At 37.4% G+C, this 22,841-nt stretch overlaps 1 protein-coding gene and 1 long non-coding RNA gene across 2 annotated transcripts; one reads left to right on the top strand and one right to left on the bottom strand.

Moving 5' to 3' along the window:
* Window positions 1-7,385: 7,385 nt before the first annotated feature.
* Window positions 7,386-9,034, bottom strand: LOC129777423 (arginase, hepatic). Its single transcript, XM_055783678.1, has 2 exons — window positions 8,906-9,034; window positions 7,386-8,744 (listed from the first exon to the last, which is right to left on the bottom strand). Exon 2 carries the CDS (start codon window positions 8,498-8,500, stop codon window positions 7,409-7,411), a length of 1,092 nt encoding a protein of 363 aa, XP_055639653.1. The 5' UTR covers window positions 8,501-8,744; window positions 8,906-9,034; the 3' UTR covers window positions 7,386-7,408.
* A 12,600-nt stretch (window positions 9,035-21,634) lies between these two features.
* Window positions 21,635-22,480, top strand: LOC129779430 (uncharacterized). Its single transcript, XR_008743645.1, has 3 exons — window positions 21,635-21,840; window positions 21,907-22,019; window positions 22,090-22,480. It is a non-coding gene; the product is annotated as an uncharacterized LOC129779430 (long non-coding RNA).
* Window positions 22,481-22,841: the final 361 nt, after the last annotated feature.

Below are 22,841 nucleotides of genomic sequence, written 5' to 3'. Positions count from 1 at the left end.
GTGCATTATATCGTATCTGACTCCTTCAAAATATTTCCACAATATTTTGTCGGTAACACAGCGTTGAAAAATATCAAGAAAGACAATATAATTACTCCCAGAAATTGCGGTAACGGTGCTCCAGAACTTCATGAGTGCAGAGGGTTGTGAATGTTCTATGAATTTCAGAGAAGGGCGTTCTCAAGTTTGATTTCTTATGAATATTCCAGCTACATAATTCAAATAGGAAGCAATTCTAGTAAGGCTTTCGTATCAACTACCTGATTTACTGCTTACTGGTTATATAAAAGATAATCTATATAAATAAAAATGTAAGGCAACATCTGTTGATAAGCGGAAAACACGAAGAAGGGATGGTACGATTTTAGCCTCCTCTATTTTGTTGTATTCGTCTCTTCCCGTAGATCAATATAGTGGAGAGAAAAATTGGAAAATTTTCGAAAAATCCTTAAGGAAGGTCGGAGAATTCGGAAAATTTAATTCCCACATGTTCGAAAATTACATCATAATAAGCGTTGTTAGTCCATTCGATATTTGCGCTATCGAAATTGATCTTTGTTCGTAAGTGGAAATGGATTTTCAGGCGAAATAACGCATTTCCATATCTTACATCTATAAATAAAAATGGAAGGCCAAATGTGTCAGTAAGGGCAAAACCCGAGGAAGGAATGGTTCGATTTGAGCTGTCATTTTTTTGTAATATTCTCTGTATCGATCATGTATTCCATACAACGGAGAAACATGTTATTTCCAAATGCTTGAAGAATCTTGAACGAGAATTGTGTGTGAAAATAATTTTATATTATAAGGACGAATTTTTATAGAAGTACTGAACAATTCATAGTAAAAGGAAATTGTAAAGGGTCAAAGGGTAATCAATCAATGAAGAGTTCAGTGATTGGACTCACTAACGTTCACTTAGTAAGAAATCGTGGATGTTTGGAAGTATTCAAATCAAAAAATCTATTTTAGGCGGGACGAAGTTCGCCGGATCAGCTAGTTAAAAATGAAACAATAAAAACATCAATTTCGTTTTTATTTTATTCTCGCATTCCCATTGATAATACTTTTAAACATTTGAGGATTCATTGAGGTCGACGATCTTATTCAGATAAAAATCGGTGAGGCATCAGTCCAAGAACTCAGCTTCCAGTGGTTCAACAGTCGATATCGGTATCTTCTCCATCGATTCGCAAAGGTATTTTGCGAGGGCATCATGTCTCGCAGGTTCTGCTGCACACATTGTTGTCACCATGAACCGAACGAAAATCAAAACCTTTGTGCTACCGTTTATTTCGTTTTCTTGGAGTTTCGCGTTCATCCCCGGCAACCAGAACAATATTCAGCGCACAAGATGCTTCGCCGGAACTATCCACATGAGATCCGATTAATTTTTGTTGGCAGTCATACAATATAAAAATTTTGTTATTTCAGCCGTCGAGTATTACTGTGGCTGTAGTTATAATTTACCTTCTTTTTCGGATGTGTTTTCAAAAACTTTGTTGCTTAAAAGTACGACCATGATGGAACTGCAGTCGATGCTGATCCTGAACTTTAGCTTGTGATAGCGCATTTATTCCGCGAATATATTTCTCGCAGAAGCTCTTCTACCTTCTTTTCATCACTACCATTCTTTCACTATAAAATAAAACCATATAAAAATATGTCTTAATATTTAAAAAAATGTTTAGCTGCAACTTGCTTCCTTGTTTCAGTGGATTTAATTTTTGACGTAGGACTACGTCTTTCTTTTCTATACCGGGGTGTAAAATCAAAGTTTCGAAAACGAAAGCGTTACGGCGGAGAACAAGATTTTGAGCGTTAATAGCTCCTAAACAACTGAACGAAATGGTATGATAAACACTTCATTCGAAAGATAAAATGTCTACGCGTTCTATACTTGTTACTTTTTGACCCAAAAACATGTTTCAATAGCCTTAAAATTGCTTTCAAACCAGGCTATTGAAATCGTTTTTGCAAATCGGAATGTTTCCCTAACACAGACTTCAATACCATGAAGCCTGGGGAAATTGGCATTGCAAATTAGATGCAAGCTGCGAGTACATAAACACAGTTTTTCCAACACAGATTCAGAAACCAAAAAGTTGGGAAAATCGGCATTCCAAATCTCGGCAGTACTTTTTATACCCCATGCATTTTTACACTCCGGAATTCGTTTTGCTAACACGGTCTACAAAAGCGGGTAGAAATACAACGCTTTGACTCGGTTATTCAGGACTGCATGCCTCTTCATATCGCCAGCTCACTGAACTTCTTCGCATACCGTTAGATGATTAGGCAAAATGTTGATAACTATTTGCGATAGTTGCGATGGTAAATTGTTTCATTCATTCACTAGTTTAATCAATAATTTAATCAATAATTTACCCAATGAGGAACATTCGAACTGCGATTATTGCTAATTGTAAAAAATACAAATGATTACCAACGGCAGTCCTACGCCAACCTTGCGGTTATATCATAGGTATAACCCATCCTCCGTTTTTTCATTTGCGTGGCTCTTTTTATACAGTCGATGTTCCTTCGACCAGAGGCACTCGTTTGTTCCCATTAATTCGATGAAATTTGTTTCAAACTTGATTTTCAACAAATCTGAGAACGTAGAAAAATCTTGTTCTTGTTGTGTCCACGACATCGATCGAATGTTTATAAAAACAACACATTGACATATTCAACGCAAGCAGTTTAGAGCAAACGTCAGCGTTTAGTACAACGATGCTAATGGCGCGACGCATCATTGTGGTCGATTATATAGGAACACACATATTCAAAATGAACTGTCAAAGCACAATTATCACGACGCGACGTATAACACGACATTCTGGTCTCACCTTTATGTTGCACCGTGTTTATTTCCAAATTATATTTAATTTAATTTAATTCAAAATTATGACATCATATTTTTTTATCATAAATGTCTGTTCGTTTTGATTACAAGAATTGAATATTCGCTCGATTAATCGAATACTGAAAGACTTTTATTCGAATGAATCGAGTATATAAAAATGACCCCACGATTAATTGACAATCGAATAAACGAAAAATTTAGACATCTCTATTTACAGTCAAATCCCTTCTCACAATCCTCTGTATATTTATACCGTTTCCCCTCGCGCGCTTATTGACGACACGGTCACACCTTTATTCCACACATCTTGGATCGAACATGAGAAAGCAGAGCGTAGCATAATATGAATGTCAAAAAAAAGATTACCATTTCATGATATAGATGAGGTGGGAAAAAATATTGAAATTGATCGAAGAAAAATAATGATTGTATAAAATTGGAAACTTATTTTAAAAAATCTGTAAATTCTGTATGAAATTCCAAAAATCTGTAATCTGTATCTACAGATTCCTGGTTTTAAAAAGTGTTTAAAATCTGTATAAAAGCAGATTATTCTGTAGATATGGTAACCCTGGGTACCACTGAAGCACTCCTCGACTATAGTGGCAGTTTACCAAATCTGGTCAAAGCTTCACCGGCCGTATCTGCTGGCACTCTCCCTTATACGTTTTCTAGTGCATTGTCTTGTCACACATGGCTTCCGATCGTATGTTCCACTGAGACGCGTTTTCTGATCCACCGGAACAATACTTACACGTTCACGGAAACGTTTCAGCACATCATACACTGTCAATTTAGTCACCACACCGGATTTTTAATGTGGGTGTTCAAAATCAAATTTATTCTCTCGGCATTCATCCTGCACAATTGTTTCAAAACAAAACGGATCAACATGAAATTTTCACCGTCAAAAGATACAAGTTTTCCAAAAGTGGGATTCCGGATTCTAACTGAATGATATTTTAAGGATAAATAGAGACCGCTTGCACCTTTTTCTTCAGCACAAGTGTTCAAACCATATTGCAGAGTATGTAATGCAAAAATTTCGGAAGGAGGTCCTGGTTTTGGGCTATGGTCTCCGACATGAGATTATTATCAGCTTATTCAGAATGCACGATAAACAGGTAGGTTGTTTTTTGGAATTTCCAATGCTCTAATTAAAATTCGTGAACCTACACCCAGGCCATCAAGTGGCCTTTGTTGAACCAGTGAGATTGACAAGAAACTCTCAGTACCTATTCCGAATTTTTTTTTACACGTTGAAAATGTGTCCGCTATACCGAGTGACATTATATCAAAGTTCCCCTGTATTTGTTTCAAAAAGACTCACTGGCTTCAATTTGATTTATCGATCATTTGAATCGGTCCAGCAGTTCAAAAGTTTTTAATTTTTAAGAAAAGTCAGTTTAAAAAAAAAGGAAAAATTTATTCTTTGGAACACTCTCAAATGGAACTGGGCACTTTAAAAAACAAATAAAAAATACAGGTCTAATATATTGCGATATGGAACAAAACTACCAGTTTTCCCAAAAAAAAAAGTCACACGTGTCCGAGACACGACCGCAAAGTTGACGTAGGATTCCGTTACGCTATCTGTTCATTTTGGATATGTTTGAAAAATTACATCGTTGAACTCTTTGATAATTATTTGGTGGCCCTGAAAAGAGCCGTTTTAGTTCATTGTTGGATATTGTTTGTTCACTCCACCAGTGATGCATATCAGATAGAAGATGCCGAAGTAGAATGAAATATGAAAACCGTCCTCTGTGATCCTAGAAGAGATGCCTCCTGTGTTATGTATGGATGAAATAAAGAAAAAAAACTCACCAATGTAATATAATTACCAATACCGAACACAATTATCAATTCTTCTCATCAGTAAAAACATGTTACTTTAATATAGAGAAAACATATTTGGAATGGAGAAGATAATTTTAATTTATAATTTTTACTTTCTGAGTGTTTATTCAACACAATGCGAATTTTAATTGGATTAACAACACCTTATACCATATGTTGAGCATATGGGAAATCACTTTTTCGAATCTGCACGTTTCCAATTTTTCTCGCCGCATGAACTTGGGTGAAAATGAGCACAACAAAACAGTTAGCTTAAACCGAACGACCCGTTCTCGAGCGGGAACACACCTTGCTTTTTGTTTACGAAAATTGAATAAATCGTTTCATTTATCAAGTAGTTTTTCACGCAACTGCTACCATATGCAATTTTACACAACACTCGTGCTAAATTTTTCACAATACACGATCCGTCATTGATATTAAATTTCACGAAGCAACCAACATTAATGTTCTATATTCAAATTTTATTTGCTAGAATTAATCGTATCATTCACCTTACTTGTAAATATAAAAATGCCTCCGACTTGCATATATTTGCAATGCCGATTTCCCCTGAACACCTTGGTTTTTATGTCTCTGTTAGGGAACACATCTCGGTAGGAACAAAAGTTATCTCTACTTTCGTGTATTTGCAATACCGATTTCCCCCAGATAGCTTGGTTTGGATGTCTCTGTTAGGGAATACATTTCGATAGGAACAAAAGCTCCCCCCACTTTCGTGTATTTGCAATGCCGATTTACTCAAGGCAGCTTGGTTTTGATGTCTCTGTTAGGGAACACATTGCGGTAGGAACCAACCGCTCCCCATACTTTCATGTGTTTGCAATGCCGATTTCCCTCAGATAGCTCGGTTTTGATGTCTCTGTTAGGGAACACATTTCGGTAGGAACAAAAGTTCCCCCCACTTTCATGTATTTGCAATGTCGATTTCACCAGGCAGCTTGGTTTTGATGTCTCTGTTAGGGAACACATTGCGGTAGGAACCAACCGCTCCCCATACTTTCATGTGTTTGCAATGCCGATTTCCCTCAGATAGCTCGGTTTTGATGTCTCTGTTAGGGAACACATTTCGGTAGGAACAAAAGATCCCCCCACTTTCATGTATTTGCAATGTCGATTTCACCAGGCAGCTTGGTTTTGATGTCTCTGTTAGGGAACACATTGCGGTAGGAACCAACCGCTCCCCATACTTTCATGTGTTTGCAATGCCGATTTCCCTCAGATAGCTCGGTTTTGATGTCTCTGTTAGGGAACACATTTCGGTAGGAACAAAAGTTCCCCCTACTTTCATGTATTTGCAATGTCGATTTCACCAGGCAGCTTGGTTTTGATGTCTCTGTCAGGGACCCGCCGCATGTGTCGTCAATTTCGACCAATCAGAAGTGGGTATTTCCGTTAGGATAGAGGTGCGATTTTTCAATTGTTCGATAGTTAGTTTCATGACATATACTATTTTATTCAATAATGTTTTGAAGGGAAAGAGGATGCTGTCCGGCGACTGGGTTTTAGTGAAAAGTTTTCAAATTGTTAACTTATTGTTAAGTTGTGGTGTAGTATTGTAATATTCTGTAATTTTTTTTAATCTCATAATAAAATACAGCTGAAAGATGCGTTTGATTGATAAGCGAAGAAGTGCCAACATTCTGCTTCTGCATTCTACTCCAAACTTTAATTTGTGTACTTTTATAAATGTACCTCAGTTTAAGCAAACCAATTCCACTAAATTGCTACTGCAGTATTTCGTCAGTTCTTTTATTCGTCATTTACTTATCTTTACAGTACCGGTACTTCATTATGGGGAGGGACCTCACTTGTCCAAGCAAAACAACATTTCCGCAACAAACACCAAACTTAAGCGTTTAACTTTCACCTTCGCTGCGGGCTTCACCGAGGGAACGATAATTAATTATTATGACGAGAGATTACCACTTGTAATGAGTTTTGACCCTCCGTCTGCTTGCGCTTTCCAACTTGGAGCTTGAAGTGTCTCGGACAGAGTTTCGCCTGAAATCTTTCGTTGATAGCACTCCCCGACACCCAGCATCCCCTTCCTTTTTCGCCTGCTAATGTCAACGATAATGGCTGGCCTGTCAGAATGATTGGTTTTCCTCTCGTCTGCCTCGGTTTTGTGGCAAGGTCGTTCTCATGTCGTAACATAAACGCGCGTTTTGTGCCTCATTGTGTGCCACCGAGAGGAGCAACGCAATAACAATAGACTTGCGGGAAATGATTCTCGCTAATATCTTTGTATTTGCACCCAGAAACCAGAAAACCAGCTGATAACGATTCTCCTTTGTTTCCACGGCGCTTCGGAGGTACTATGAACATAAGTTTTCTTTTCCGCTCTCGGTCCCTCCTCTCCTCTGCTCCTGACATTGTCACCGGAGAATGCGCGATAAGCTGCTGACGAGGAAAATGGTAGCGAGTTTCGCAAGCTTTGCTGGAGATTCTTTTAATTAAGATATTTAATCTTTGGCATTATCCTCTTCCGTTGCGTTGAAGTGCAAGTACTTTGATTCAATTACGCTGTTGGGAGATACCCGACCGAAGAAGAGTTGTTTAGTACGGTTACTTTTCATTGTCTTCTTGTTTTGGGATCACAATAAAGGAATTTCAGCACAGAACTTATACTCGAAGTGATAAATAATGAAACATGTTTTCTGTTGCATCGAACATACTTTATTTTATAAAACTATCAGCTCCGATTAAATCTAATGAATCTGAAATGTTCCCTCGTCGATCATTACCACAGGCGGCAGCCAGCAGGTGAATAGCAGCATCCACAGTTTTCTTAACATCTTCGGGCGTCCCAATAGCGGGATTCACTTCCACCAGATCCACCGCAGCCAGTCGGCCAGTGTTATAGGCTTCTTCCATAATATAAATACCTTCTCGCAAGGTAAGCCCCCCTCGCACACCGGTACCGGTGCTGGGAGCCTCCAACACATCCAGCGAATCGATATCGTAACTCACGTGCAAACTTTTCTTCCCCTCCGGATCGATTCGCTGCAGGGCCATCTTCATCACTTCACGGATTCCATACTGCTCAACCTCACGCATTCCGAACGCGTGTATCCCGAACTTCTCGATAATCACCCGCTCGTACGAATCCACCGAGCGGAGTCCGATGTAAACTAAATTTTTCACCGAAATGATTGGCTTCTGCCAATCCATCCCCGGAATGTACGGCCAGTAGTCCGCCAACTCCTTCGCCAGCAGCGCCATCGGCATTCCGTGGATATTTCCCGATGGCGACGTCGAATTTGTGTTCAAATCGGCATGCGCATCCACCCAGATCACACCCACATCGCTGCAGTGCTTCAAGTGTCCGTCAATCGAGCCAATCGCAATCGCATGGTCGCCTCCCAGTGTCAAACAGAGTCGATCCTCTCTCAGCACCTGGGCCACTCGATCCGAAAGAACTTGCGTGCAGCTCGCCACGTGTTCGAGTTTCTTCATGTTCACCGCTGTTCTGCCTCTCAGATCCAACGCCTCGTAGTGGATGTCACCATAATCACGGATGTCCAGCTTGTGTGAAACTTCCTGCAGACTGTCGATGAGGCCAGCTTCCCGGATTGCCTTCGGTCCCAAGCCAACACCTTTTTTCCGTTGGCCCTTCTCGAACGGCACTCCAACGATTCCAATCTTGTCGTAGTTAATTGTCTTGGACTTTTCCAATCCACCTCCGGACGATAGGTTGGCCTTGGCCAGGTGCTGCTGCTGCCGGCAAAATCGGGCCAGGAAGCGCACCAATTGGGTCTGTGACAGCATGTTGGAGCTAACTAACTGCGTACGCGAAGATTCGAAACCACACTACGCGGACTATTTCGACTGCTCCGAAATGCTACAAGCCTTAATGATAACCTTTCACCTACCGACTGATTGTGGGACGCATTTTATACCGATTGTCAGCTACCTATTCCAACTAAAATGAGCAGTTCTCTCCCAATGTGGTAGGTAGACGAACTGCGGCTTATTACTGATGACGTTATGTTTTCGTGATTAGAGTTTAGACCTGAGGATCGGGTAGAAAATAAACGTATCAAACAAATTAGCGTCGATTATAATGATGAGTAATATGAGCAGGCAGCCGAAACTCAGATGGCGAAAACAGACGAACGTCTTGATGCGAGAGTGCCTGGAAGATTTTCAGTACATTGTAAATATAACACCTACATTACGATACAAGTGGATAAACCTTGTTGAGAATGTGTATGAAATTGTGAGTCTATTTCATACATATTTTTTGAACAGAAAATTCATCGACGTCCAATTACTTTCTACACTTTTCTGACACTCTGTCACTCTGTCACTGACACTCACTAATCTGAAAAAAGTTTCGCTTGCTATTTTTTTATCCCATCTGTTTATTTTATTTAGATTGTTACGTAGTGCTAGAATAACACACAAAGATGGTCATTTGAGAACCTTGAATTTCGAGCTCATGATCGTTCGCTTAGTAGTGGACGCGCAACCAATTAGGCTACAGATTTTTTTCGTGTGTGAAATGTCTTACATTTGAACTAAGCAACATTTAGGTACATGACAACTTTTACGTCGCAGTTGCTTTTTTTGAGTATGTTTTGCCCCAGATCAACAAATTGAATAGTTTGTTCCAGACTGCAAACTTAAAATTTACGATGCTACAAGAAGAGCTGAAATTTTTTTATTTGATCAATATCTGCGAGGAATCTTACGTTGTTGCAATGTCCAATTCTATTAAATTTGAAGATCATTTGAAAGCTGGCAAGAATTTTAAGCCTGGAATGGCAGCAGAAGAAATTATAAGAACAATAGACAACGAAAGGCAGTCGCATTTTAATTTTTGTGGAGCCATCAAACAAATGAGAAAAAGATTCGATTTTGGTGATCCGACGCTCAAGGCTGCGGCAATGTTAAAACCCAGAAACTTTCCCAATTTGACAAGCATTAACGTTATGATAGAGGCGTTGCCAGGGATGAGAATGTACAAGATCTGGAGAAAGAATTCCGTTCCCTAAAGATAAAATTAATCCGTAAGGAAATCACAGTTTCAGAAAACGATCATGTGCAGAAATTGGATACCTAAAAAGAATTCACGGTTCGCTCGCATTTTCGGCGCTTCGATGCCTTGTTTGTCACACTATGCTTCACTTCTCGGCAACTATCGAGCGATTTTTTCTGAATATAATCAGAACAAGAATAAGTTTCGTAATCGGCTCAACAACGATACGAAGAACGCTGTTTTGAGATCAAATGATTTGATTAAACATCGTGGCGGCAACTCGAAAATTTCAATAAATGATAGTATGCAATCTAGATTTTAAAAAACTATGTATAAGCATCATCAAACACACGAATGGCTTTCAAATGTAAATTAGCATTTGAAGTGAATAAATGAGTATTTTTTCTTGCTAATAAAATAGATTTTTCTCCGCAACGAATATATTCGATGGTACAGATTTTTGGAAGGGAAAGTACAGATCAGCAATTCCAAATGAAATCGTCCTAAAATGCAGATTTTAAAAACTTTGATTTTTGATAACAATGAAAGTGTGTATTCCGTTTGGGTTGGAGGAAATATGCTAATTTATATCTCAAAAACTATGAGTCGTACCGAAATAGTGTCTCAGAAAGAGTTATAGAGTATTGATGGTTGAATATGAAAAAAATGTACACTGAGAAAAAAATAGTACTCTTTTTTTCATTTACAAAATAAAAATTCAATTTGCAATATCCAAAATACATATATTTTTTAAGTTTTTTTTATTTTTTCATACCATATAGAAGTCATGCAGAAAATTTTAAAAATGGGTCCAAGTGGTGAAACTATTTTTGACGAACTTTGTGGTACATAGAATTTTTTGGAATTTTCGAAACTTCGACTTTTTGTATGTTAACAATCATTTTTAGCCACAAATTATGAATCCTGATGTGATTTAAAACAAAAAAGTTTATTATCAATCTCCTTCTAAATGTAGCCATTCTCGAAATATTTAAAAAAATATTTCTAATTTATTGTCCTTTTTATAGTCAATAATCCCTTTTAATATGTTTGTGGTGTTATACCGTCATGTTCATGAAATTTTATGAATTTGCTTATAATTTCCAATAACTTTTCCAAATACATCATCATGGTTCATATTTTGACTCAAGCGTAACTTTTGAAAAGGGCGTATCGATTTGAGTAAGTGAAATCTTTGATAATTTATATCTCAAAAAATATGAGTCGTACCGAAATAGTGTGTTTGAAAGAGTTATAGAATGTTGTTAGCTTAATTTGAAAAAAATATACACTGAGAAGAAAAATTAGTACCCTTTTTTTATTTACAAAATAAAATTTTAATTTGCGATATCAAAAAATATGTATCTTTTTAATATTTTTTTCAATTTTTTCATATAAAATAGAAGTCATGAAGAAAATTTAAAAAATGGGCCCAAGATGGCTAAACTATTTTTGACGAAATTTGTGGAACATCGAATTTTTAGGAATTTTCGAAACTTCAAATTTTTGTATGTTAGCAATCATTCTTAGCCACAAATTATGAATTCTGATGTGATTCAAAACAAAAAAGATTATTATCGATCTCCTTCTAAATGCAACCATTCTCGAGATATTTAAAAAAATATTTCTAATTTATAATCTTTTTTATAGTAAACTAGCTGTACCCTGCCACGCTTTGCTGTGGCACATTGTGGTGGCATGGTTGAGTTGAATTTTTCATTTTTTTTATGTTGTAACAACAATCCTAGATGTGTTTGGTTGTTTTGTATATTGTATCATAGTTTGAGCTCAATCGGATCCGTACTTTTCGAGTTTTTAACGCACACACAAACGAACAGAAAATGTATATATATAGATAGATGAGGGAAATCGATAAATTTTGAATCACTTCGAAACACAATTTCAGTTCATGATTTTATCAAACACGTGGAAAAAAGATGTTTCCATCACATAGGACACATATTCATTACTGAACAGTCGATTTTCATTAGAAGCTCAATTTTAGAAACGCACTCTGGTCATATATAAAATCATTTTTCTTCCAATTTTCCAATTTTTTATGCCGTAACAACACTCCTTGAAGTGGATTGTATATTGTGTACAACTTTGAGCTCAATCGGTTCCTTACTTTTCAAGTTTTTGACGCGTACACAAACGAACAGAACATTTTTATATATATAAGAGATAATCTCTTTTAATATGTTTGTCGTGTTATACCGTCATGTTCATGAAATTTTATGAATTTTCTTATAATTTCCAACAACTTTTTTGATTGATTGAAGTTTGTATTAAGATAAAAAAGATTTTTTAGTTTCGCTACGTTTTGTATTAACTCACATGTCTTCGAATGTTTCGTAACGTAACTCCTAAACATATGTCTTTACCATAACTATGTATTTGGAAAAGTTGTTGGAAATTGTAAGCGAATTCATAAAATCTCATGAACATGATGGTATAACACGACAAACATATTCAAAGGGCCTATTTACTATTGAAAAGACAATAAATTACAAATATTTTTGTAAATATCTCGAGAATGGCTACATTTAGAAGGAGATTGATAATAAACTTTTTTGTTTTAAATAAAATCAGGATTCATAATTCGTGATTTAAAATGTTAGCAGTCATACAAAAACTCGAAGTTTCGAAAAGTCCTAAAAATTCGATGTTCCACAAAGTTCGTCAAAAATAGTTTTACCATCTTGGGTCCATTTTTTAAATTTTCTACATGACTTCTATTTTACATGGCTAAATTGAAAAAAATATAAAAAATACGTATTTTTTGATATCGCAAATTATAATTTTATTTTGTAAATAAAAAAAAGAGTGCTAATTTTTCTTCTCAGTGTATATTTTTTTCAAATTAAGCCAAAAATACTCTATAACTCTTTCTAACACACTTTTTCGGTACGACTCATATTTTTTGAGATATAAACTATCAAAGATCAAAGATTTCTCTTACTCAAATCGATACGCCCTTTTCAAAAGTTACGCTTGAGTCAAAAAATGAACCATGATGATGTATCTGGAAAAGTTGTTGGAAATTATAAGCAAATTCATAAAATTTCATGAACATGACGGTATAACACGACAAACACATTAAAAGGGATTATTTACTATAAAAAGACAATAAATTAGAAATATTTTTTTAAATATTTCGAGAATGGCTACATTTAGAAGGAGATTGATAATAAACTTTTTTGTTTTAAATCACATCAGGATTCATAATTTTTGGCTAAAAATGATTGTTAGCATACAAAAATTCGAAGTTTCGAAAATTCCTAAAAATTCGATGTTCCACAAAGTTCGTCAAAAATAGTTTTACCATCCTGGGCTCATTTTTCAAATTTTCTGCATGACTTCTATTTTGAATGAAAAAAAAAATCAAAAATATGTATTTTGGATATTGCAAATTAAATTTTTATTTTGTGAATAAAAAAAGAGTACTAATTTTTTTTTCTCAGTGTACATTTTTTTCATATTCAACCATCAAAACTCTATAACTCTTTCTAAGACACTATTTCGGTACGACTCATAGTTTTTGAGATATACATTATCAAAGATTTCTCTTACTAAAATCGATACGTCCCTTTCAAAAGTTACGCTTGAGTCAAAAAATTCCCAATTGCTGTGAAAAACTCATATTTCCTCCAACCCAAACGGAATACACACTTTCATTAGAATCAAAAATACAAGTTTTTAAAATCTGCATTTTCAGGACGATTTCATCATTTGGAATTGCTGATTTGTAGTAAATAAATGAGTATTTTTTCATGCTAATAAAATAGATTTTTCTCCGCAACGAATATTCAACGGTACAGATTTTTAGAAGGAAAAGTACAGATGGGAAAGTTTTTAACCCCTCTGGTACAAATGAAAATGTAGCAACACTGATTGATACATATGATGGAATCTATGGATTTATTAATGATTTCAACAAACTCTACCGATCATATATCTCCCAAGATCGTTGAATCGCTTTTTGTGAAACATCCATCCATGTTCCACACAATTATTGGTCCTCTTGATACATTGGGAAAAAGCAAAAACAAGATCCATTCGAATCATTTAGTCAGCTATATAGTGTCGGTAACTAGATATTCAACAGTTTCTCATGTTAGGTGAAACCTGACTGCACGCTAGCTAGAGCAAGATCAGAACAGATATAGCAAATGACATGTCTTTGAATTTTCGCTCAATGCCATTTTTGTGCAAAGGCGGAACTTAAACTTCAAATGAGGCCCTTCAAGCACTTAATTGAGCATACTCTGTGCATGCAATAAACAATAAACTATACGGAGGAATCGAATCGCACATATCCATTGTACTATAGATCAAGCGTGACAAGGTTGTGATCAATTATTTTTCCTAAATTACCTATAACGTGCTTGATGATGAAAAATTATTCTAGGTGACACATTGAAAAAAAATATCATGAATGCGCCTTGATGGGATTCCCAAATGTGATATTCTCAATCAATTCGTCAATTACGTGCGTTTAAATGAAATCTCTTCACATCTTACAATTACAGAAGAAGAACTCCCTAATTTTTGACGTAGAACTACGTCTTTCATTAAGGGTGTCAAATCAGAAAGCAGGTCACGTTTCTATGAAATAAAGTTAACTTTAATAACTATTTTTGCCGCGAACGGATTTTGGCGATTTACATACTAAACGAATCGAAGATTCCGTAAGATTTGTTTAATATGCCATACATTAAAATCCCCTTGTTAGTAAATGGTTAAAATCCATGAAAACTTTAAGTGTTTCTATTTTCCCATACATTTGTCCTGTCCATTTGAGTGCTTTCCCGAACAGAGCTATCAATAACGAGCAACTTATCGACGACCAACGGAGGGGAAATCGTAGGATTTAAAGTCTCCGTGAACAAAGGAGAAGAAGAAGAATGAAGGGGAATACTTGACTAGAGTATAAACAGTGAATCTCGCTGAGGCAAACTTTCATTCGGCATCGGACTGTTGAGTAATCCAGTTCACTTTGCTTTCGCTGCGCTTCGATCTAAGATTGGACCCCACCAGTGGTAATCCAACTTGGAAATCGTCGTTTGATTTTTCTGTTCGTTTTTCGCGTTATTCGTATCGTGTGTTCTTCTCTCCGCGTCATAAATTGGACGCTTCGCGTAGTGTGCGATGAGCAAGAAGAAGAGGAAGGCAGGCTCGAGCCCTGCAAAAAACGAACGCATTGCCAGAAGGGAATAAAATTTCGAGGTAAGCGTCATCTAATGATGCAGTGAAAAACGCTCGCACTGAACCGAGCCTTCACGAATGTGACACCGCACCGAACAACAGCGAAGTAGGCGATTTCGGCGCGTCGGTCGAAAATGTAAACGCCCAAGCAGCAACCAAAATCAAGCTCCTCCCGCTGGTGGTGAAGGCGGTCGCTCTTGACAAACTCATCAGCGAATTCGCATCGATGGGTGTTACAGCAAAGTACAAGCTGTGTGGCATAATTCGGTCTTTTTCCAAGCAGTTAACATTGTTTATTTTCCGTCTTCATAAGGGCTTCGTTTGTGCCTTTGAGTATGCATCAATGCATTAAACTGACGTTATGGCGAAGCAGACGTTAAGGTTGTGCACCAAAAAATTATTTGGGAATACTAAGCATCTTGAATATCTTACTGGAATGTTATAAGTTATTTTGGTTCGCGTGCCAGTCGCAAAACTGCCTTCAACTAGGATTGCATTTGCGCTAATATTGATCATAATGAAGCATTGCTACTGTTTTCGAGGTTGTTACTAACAAAAAGAGTTTATTTCTCTTGTTTAGTCTTCAAGAAAGTAAATGTTCTGGAATTTTGTATGTGATTAGGTTTTGCTCGCCAGTAGGCAAACTTTCTCCACTAAGGGAGACAGCTGCGCTTATCTCGAGCATGAGAAAGTAATGCAACTCTTTTCGAGGCCAGTAATATTAACAGAAGCGTTTCTTTTGAGAATAGCGCAAAATGATGAGAAATGTTTTTATTGCTAGTAGTAGTGCGATTCCTTTGAGGCAATACTAAATAACATGTAGTATGATATTTGATACTTGCAAGTGTTGTCATTGTTGTTGTTTACATGTGGTGCCAAAGATATATTGATGTAGTTATGAGATATGGAATAATGGTGCTGGTGCAACATGTATATAATCGACTGTAGCCGAGTCTATGTCAATTTCGAAAAAGGACACCGGAATAGCCTTCGAGGTAAATTTTCAATGCATTGACATGAAATAAATTGCGACTTACGATTGTTTTGCGAGGGCAAGAATGAATCATCAATCAATTATCGTCAACTGATTCATTGAAAAAATCATTTCAGAGATTATTCTACTAAGCAGTTGTTTCTAAAATTTCACAGCATTATAGAATAATATCCGAAGGTATAAACAAGCGACTTATATAAAATAACAGCGTAGTTCTACATCAACAATGCGGTCGTATCTTGGACACAACCTCCTATAATTTTTTATCAGACATGATCTTTCCAATGGAGAGATCAGCATCATATTTACAATTGGGAACTGAAGTCGCGTAAATAGTTTAACATTACAGTTTCAGCTGTCACGCATTTTATCAACGAAGCCGTGTAGTACAATCCTTCTAGCACGTCTGCTAGTCAGATCAAAATAGAAATCGAATGATAATTTTCGAAATTTTGAAAGCTACTCGTTTTGTGGGTGCAACATTCCAAACTTTTGGAAAGATACCTTCACGCAGATACAGGTTGTGAATAGGTGAAACGGGTCTGGCGAGCACCGCTGCGCAATTATTCATTGAGACAGAATACGATCAGGACTAGGTCCTTTCGATGCGTCTACTAGATTGAGTGCTTTATGAATGATTTGTTCATTCACCACAAGGGCCTGGAACCGTAGATTATAAAATGATAGAATGTCAATTTACTGGTGTGAGGGTTGAGGTGAGTTCCCTTTATACACGTTTGGACAAAAAATCGAAAAAGAGTGTGGCAGAAGATAGCGTTGAGATGATTTGGAAAAGTAGATAAATATATTTACTTGTCCTCAATTTGTATGAAGTTCTTCCGCTTCATTAATAAACTTCCAAACAGATGATGAATCCGATTTGAAGAGTATTTATGTACCTACGCAACCTTCGACTGCTAGTTTGTATATTGTTCTTCAATCGGGTTTTCTTCGAGTTGGCAACAAATGTTTGAATCAGGCAAATGTTCAGTTTGCATCAGTTTGAGTTCAGGCCTGAAAGATACATCTCAGGATCCTCACTTCGCGAGTTAATTCACCATGTACGAGTTCAAAGACTTTATTAGCAAGAAAAACTTTCGACCAGCCTTTAGTTATTTAGGTCTCGTCTAACATTAAGAACATACGAATATATAAACCTTCTGTCAACAAGAAGATCACCTGGACAGCTATATGACAGTTTTACTCATATGAATTTTCTCAGAGATACCGAATACAAGGAATGTCGAATAACATTTTTTGGATGGGTAAAAACAAAATAATTCAACTTCAAAATCATGATAAAAATGAATCAAACTGAAGAAAATGACCCTTTGGAGAAACAAAATAAAAATTTTAGAAAAGTAAGATATTGAAATGTACATAATGCAGCTCGGACTTTAACAATCGCGCTCCTTCTTCCATTGCACTTCCTCGAAATTATTAATTTAAATAATGATTGTGACTCGGCCAATGTTTTTTCTCCCCCTCTGGTGATAGCAATTTCACGATAACGGTAGATGGAAAACGTTTTTTGTCGGACTTATCGCATCACTCGGGTGCGGGAAACGCGATGATAAATGATGCTGGAGCGCCCATACCTCATACCTGTGTACAATGAGGGGGGGAGGGGGATTCGTAGCCGCTGCCACGCGTCTCCATCGCAATTCCATTTTAACTCAACCGCCCCCCAACCCACCTTGCACGCAGCATCTTTAGGGACAGGTATTCCAACGCGCTCTCATTATTGCGCAAGCTAGGAAGCTACCATTCCCGGCGGAGAAAAGCAAAATAAATAACAAGCTTCCATTATTAAGTAAATGAAAGTATTAGATTTTATTTATATAGTAATACACGAAATGAAATTTCAAGAGTTTTCTTCTGTTCCAGTTTGTGGCGCGCTCGAGGGCACCGTTTCTCCATCTGCACAGCTTCCCATCGGATTCGGATTCGGCCGAAGCCCGCCTCGGAGAGGTCGCAGCAAAGAAGGATATCATCGTTTTATGGGACCGTTCGTCTTGAGTTCAGTCAAGAGGTGGAGCAGAGCATTTCTTCCATTCCGTCTCTCAATACAAACGATGAGTACAATTATTGTAAGTATATCGAGTACATCGTCAGCAGGAGTAGTCCAAAATGCGACAGCCTTTTTCCTCAGGTGAAGTACCAATGATTTCCCAGCATGCATATATACGTTCGGCGCTCCACTTTTATGGGCCGCTTTCAGCCCAAACAGATATGCTCTCCCATGGTGTTCCCAAATCTTAGCAGCCGGCGAAAGTATTCATATTTTTCCGACCATGAAGACGATTCGAAAGACACACAACAGCATCCCAGCCGAGATGCTTATCTGTGCACAGCGACTCAAGGTCTGAGGGAGCAAGCTACGGCGGGGAGGAAGAACCAAGTGCGCAATTACCTTCGATATTTGCTTTTGCCGTTCGGCGAAATTTATTAATATTAGGCTTTTGAGGTTGAGGAAACTGCAGTAGCATCTCGTCCTCGATCCCTGCTCTCATCCTTGGCCAAAAAAAGAAGCCGAAAGAGCGCGCGAGGTGGAGGAGTAGTCAAGTGGATAAACATCAAATAAAACTTTCAGGAAATTGAAAGCTCCATCAGACCGAATGGAATAGATGCGACTCGTCCCGGGGCCGAGGAGACTAAAGGAGAGATGGGCGTTTGCAGTGGCCTAAGTAGTTGCTTGGAAATAAAAAGAAATGTATATATGGGAGGTACTTTTTCGACATTGATGGAATTTGGTAGTTATCAACAGATGCGTGGGAAGGTTGGATGAGCTTTCGTGGTTGGCTTTATTGGGATAAAAATTCGATCGTACTATATTTACAAGCACATTTGAATACTTACGAAGCATATATGTGAAGTTTCTTGTTTCATTGAAATATTTATTTTCCGGAAGTAAACTTTGTAAATGTAGATAAGCTGTGATACGATATTTGATTCTGTCCATTCCAATTTTGGAAATGAAGATGAGTAAAGTAAAATCGGTTTTTATAATTTCTTTTTTTTTTTTGCAAATTCGAATTTTTTTTTAAACCGTTACGGAACTCTTGCTATTTTTTGATAGCGATCACATAGAGCTTGCCACATTTTATAAGCAAACCAGCTGACCCGGCAAACGTGCCATATGAATTATTCCTAGTGAAAATGTTAAATGTGTTAATGGCTTTTAATGAAACATATATAATGTTTTGTAAACGTGTTTGAATGTTTCAATGATCTATAAAATTATTCGAATGTGATCAACAAAACAGAACGAATGAAAAGATTAGAACGAAAATGTGTAATGTTTCTTGATTCAATGTATTTCATTGATGTAACTGATATGTTTGATCTCTAAAAATTTAAACGTAAAGCGAAAGAAGTAATACAGGGTAACTTCGACATATAGTACATTTTGCTTTCAAAATTACACGTTGTATCGAATTGTACGTTATATCGAAGCATAATAAAGAACCTACAAACGTAGATTATGTTACTTTATTGTGTTGCTGTTAGAGTAAGGTTAATGAAAAAATGGGTGGGTTATATCTTAGATATAACCGCAAGGTTGACGTGGGACTATCTTAGTTTAGTAATCATTTATTTGTATTGAATAAATTTTTGATTGAATAAAACAATTTCCGAATTGAATTGAATTCAATATATTTGATTTGTGAGTAAAAAGATTGAACAAATGCCTTGTAAGGTCAATTCATGCATTGTGATAGATTATGTTCTTCATTACAAGTACATAAAATTACTGTCCTTTTACGTTTTGTATGATGCCTAGGATTTACAAAATATGTCGACGGAAGAGTTATCAAACGATTATTATATTTTACATTTCCCTCTGAAGTTCGTATCTCTCATGTGTACGTGCTTCTCGAATCCCGAATTTACTTGACTTGATGAAGTTCAGGCACTCATTTTCTATTTTGACATGTTCGCCGAACGCATATTATTTAATCAATAGGCGTTATCGCAGCAAATGGATATCAACATTTTGCCAAATCTTCCAATGATATGGGTAGAAATTCAGTGAGATGAAGATATGAAGGCATATTCTTCAATGTAGTCTTGAATAACTGAGCCAAAACGTTATGTAATCCGTGTTAGGAAAACACTTTCCGGAAAGCAAAAAAAAAAAAAGATGCGAGTCAGCTATTAGGCTAACAAAAAAGTCCTGCGGTATTTTTTTTTTGAATTCTCATTTGTTCATAAAATTAGTTACAATCATCTGTTTTAAGTCAAATATGCGCCGTTTTGTTCGATGACTTGTTCCCAACGAGATGCCAACTTCATAATACCCCTGTTATAGAACCTCGCTTCCTTATTGGCAAAAAACTCGGATAGCTAATTTTCACAGGCCTCTTTTGTGGCTATCTTCTGACTACCTAGCTCGTTCGCCATGAACAAAAACAGGTGGTAGTCACTTGGTGCAAGGTCCGGACTATACGGCAGATGCAAAAGAACCTCCCATCCGAGCTCCCGGAGCTTTTGCCGCGTCACCAAAGAAGTGTGTGGCCTGGCGTTGTCCTGATGGAAGACAATTCGGCCTTTGTTTATCAAAGATGGCCTCTTCTTCATGAGTGCTACCTTCAAGCGGTCCAGTTGTTGGCAGTACAGGTCCGAATTGAGCGTTTGGCCATAGGGAAGCAGCTCATAATAGATTATTCCTTGACAATCCCACCAAACACACAGCAGAACCTTCCTGGCCGTTAATGAGGGCTTGGCCACCGTCTGAGCCGCTTCAGCGGGCTTCGACCACGACCGTTTGCGCTTCACGTTGTCGTAAGTGACCCACTTTTCATCGCCAGTCCCCATCCGCTTCAGAAACGGGTCGATTTTGTTGCGATTCAGCAGCGATTCACATGCGTCGATACGGTCAAAGATGTTTTTTTGCGTCAACGTGTGTGGCACCCATACATCGAGCTTCTTTGTGAATCCAAGCTTCTTCAAATGGTTAATAACGGTTTGATGACTTATCCCCAGCTCTTGGCCGATGCTACGGCTGCTACTATGCCGGTCTTTCTCGGCTAATTCAGCGATTTTGTCGCAATTTTCGACGACAGGCCTTCCGGAGCGTGGCGCATCTTCGACGACCTCTACACCAGAACGAAAACGTTGAAACCATCGTTGTGCGGTGGAAATGGAAACTGTATCGGATCCATAAACTGCACAAATTTTATTGGCAGCTTGAGATGCATTTTTGCCTTTGTCATAGTAGTACTGTAAAATATGTCGGAGAAACCGTAAATCGGGCCAATCAAAACGAGGCAGTTAGGCCGATTACACATTATCCGGTTTCTGCCGGACCGGTCTGAAACCCAAATGGCAAATTTCAACCGTACCAACCTATTTACGGCGCCGTGATGCAGCCGTCTACTGCGACTACATGTCCGGCGATCGGACAAGTATTATACGCGATGAAAGTAGTATAGTGTCGACGTCTGGTGGAGACATCAGTTTGGGAAAGCAAATCATTCTCTATAAGATTATTAAACCTTAAGACAGTTTTGAGTTGTTTAAATTTTTAATGAAAATTTATTTCATTACTTATTTCATTTCTTAAAACCTGCGGTACTGATTCTTGTTTAATCATTTCTGTATAATTTTCTTGATATTTTCACTAAAACTCAATATTGTAATATAAAATCACTATCAAACATAATTATTGTTCCGGGGTATTTCCTCTCTTGCAAAAAACGTGCTACTCTATTCAATTTTTCCTCTCATGCATTAGTATGTGTGGTATTGACGTTTGTTTGTTTTGGAGTCAATTCAGAAGTCGCAAGTGATATGGATGCCGAAATTTTTATTTCGCTGCTATGGAACAAGTTAAGTGATGAACCTTTCTGATCAAAGCGAAGCAATGGTCACAGGCGCACGAGGGCATCATGGAGTATATTGCCATGGATTGTGTTATTAACGGTGGGTAGTGTCTTTCGACAAATTGATCGAGTTCTTAATTAACCTCTGTTTTTGTTTTGTTCACAGACAACTTCCCTTATTCGAAATCAGTATTGATCGAGATCAAGGATGTGAAATAAATTTCCAACTGGTTCATCAAGGGCAAAATTTTGAGCGACTTCATCGAGCTGAATGTGAAGGTCAGTTTTTGTTCAATTAAATACACCAAAATAGTTCTCTCTTCTAATTCTTATACGGTATTCCACACAGTTCGTCCTGACCCGGAACACGATCGACGATGAGGTGTCCGCAACTCGACTCGAGGAACTCAAACCAAAACTGTCCGATCTGTGCTCGGCGATCAAGATGTTCCCCTGTCCGACACAAAAGTATCGGTTCAGATAGAGCGAAATCACCCAGTTGTTGGCATTTCTGATTCGTCATTCATCGCCCAGGATCCGCTTATTAACAGCTGTGCGTTGAAGCGAAATGCGTTCGAGAAGCTGTCCTTGCTCCAGGAGTACGTGCACCAGGAATTGCGACATATGTATGCTGAGCGCCTTTCTGGACGAAGAGATAGTGAGATAGTGTTTGAAGGAAAATTACTATGTAATTTTAATCGTAAGAATAATTACTGCAATGGTGGAATAAAATAGACAGTCTAGAATGGATGAATAAACATATACTCTCTCGTAGGTAAATTCTAAGGATAATCACAGGAACTGAACACATATCACATATAATTAAGTACCCCCCCCCCCCCCCCTTGTTACGAAATGATATAATTATTGGTTCATCAAATTTTACACTTTTTTCTAACCGTGTTTCTGAGACTGTTGAAAAAATATGTGGCAACAGAGCGTGTGAAATAAATCATGCTAGTTGTGTATGTTTGGAAATAAAAGAACTTAGCGTGTGAATAAGTACACCGCAACTGGACTAAAGTTAGTTTTTTTGAAATACTGTTTATTACAGCCATGTTTTTTGTCCAGTAGGTTTTTCATGTTTATTTAACATAAGAA

The sequence above is a fragment of the Toxorhynchites rutilus genome, chromosome 3 (assembly GCF_029784135.1).
Source record: "Toxorhynchites rutilus septentrionalis strain SRP chromosome 3, ASM2978413v1, whole genome shotgun sequence".
Lineage (NCBI taxonomy): Eukaryota > Metazoa > Arthropoda > Insecta > Diptera > Culicidae > Toxorhynchites > Toxorhynchites rutilus.
This window is presented reverse-complemented; position numbering and strand designations above follow the sequence as displayed.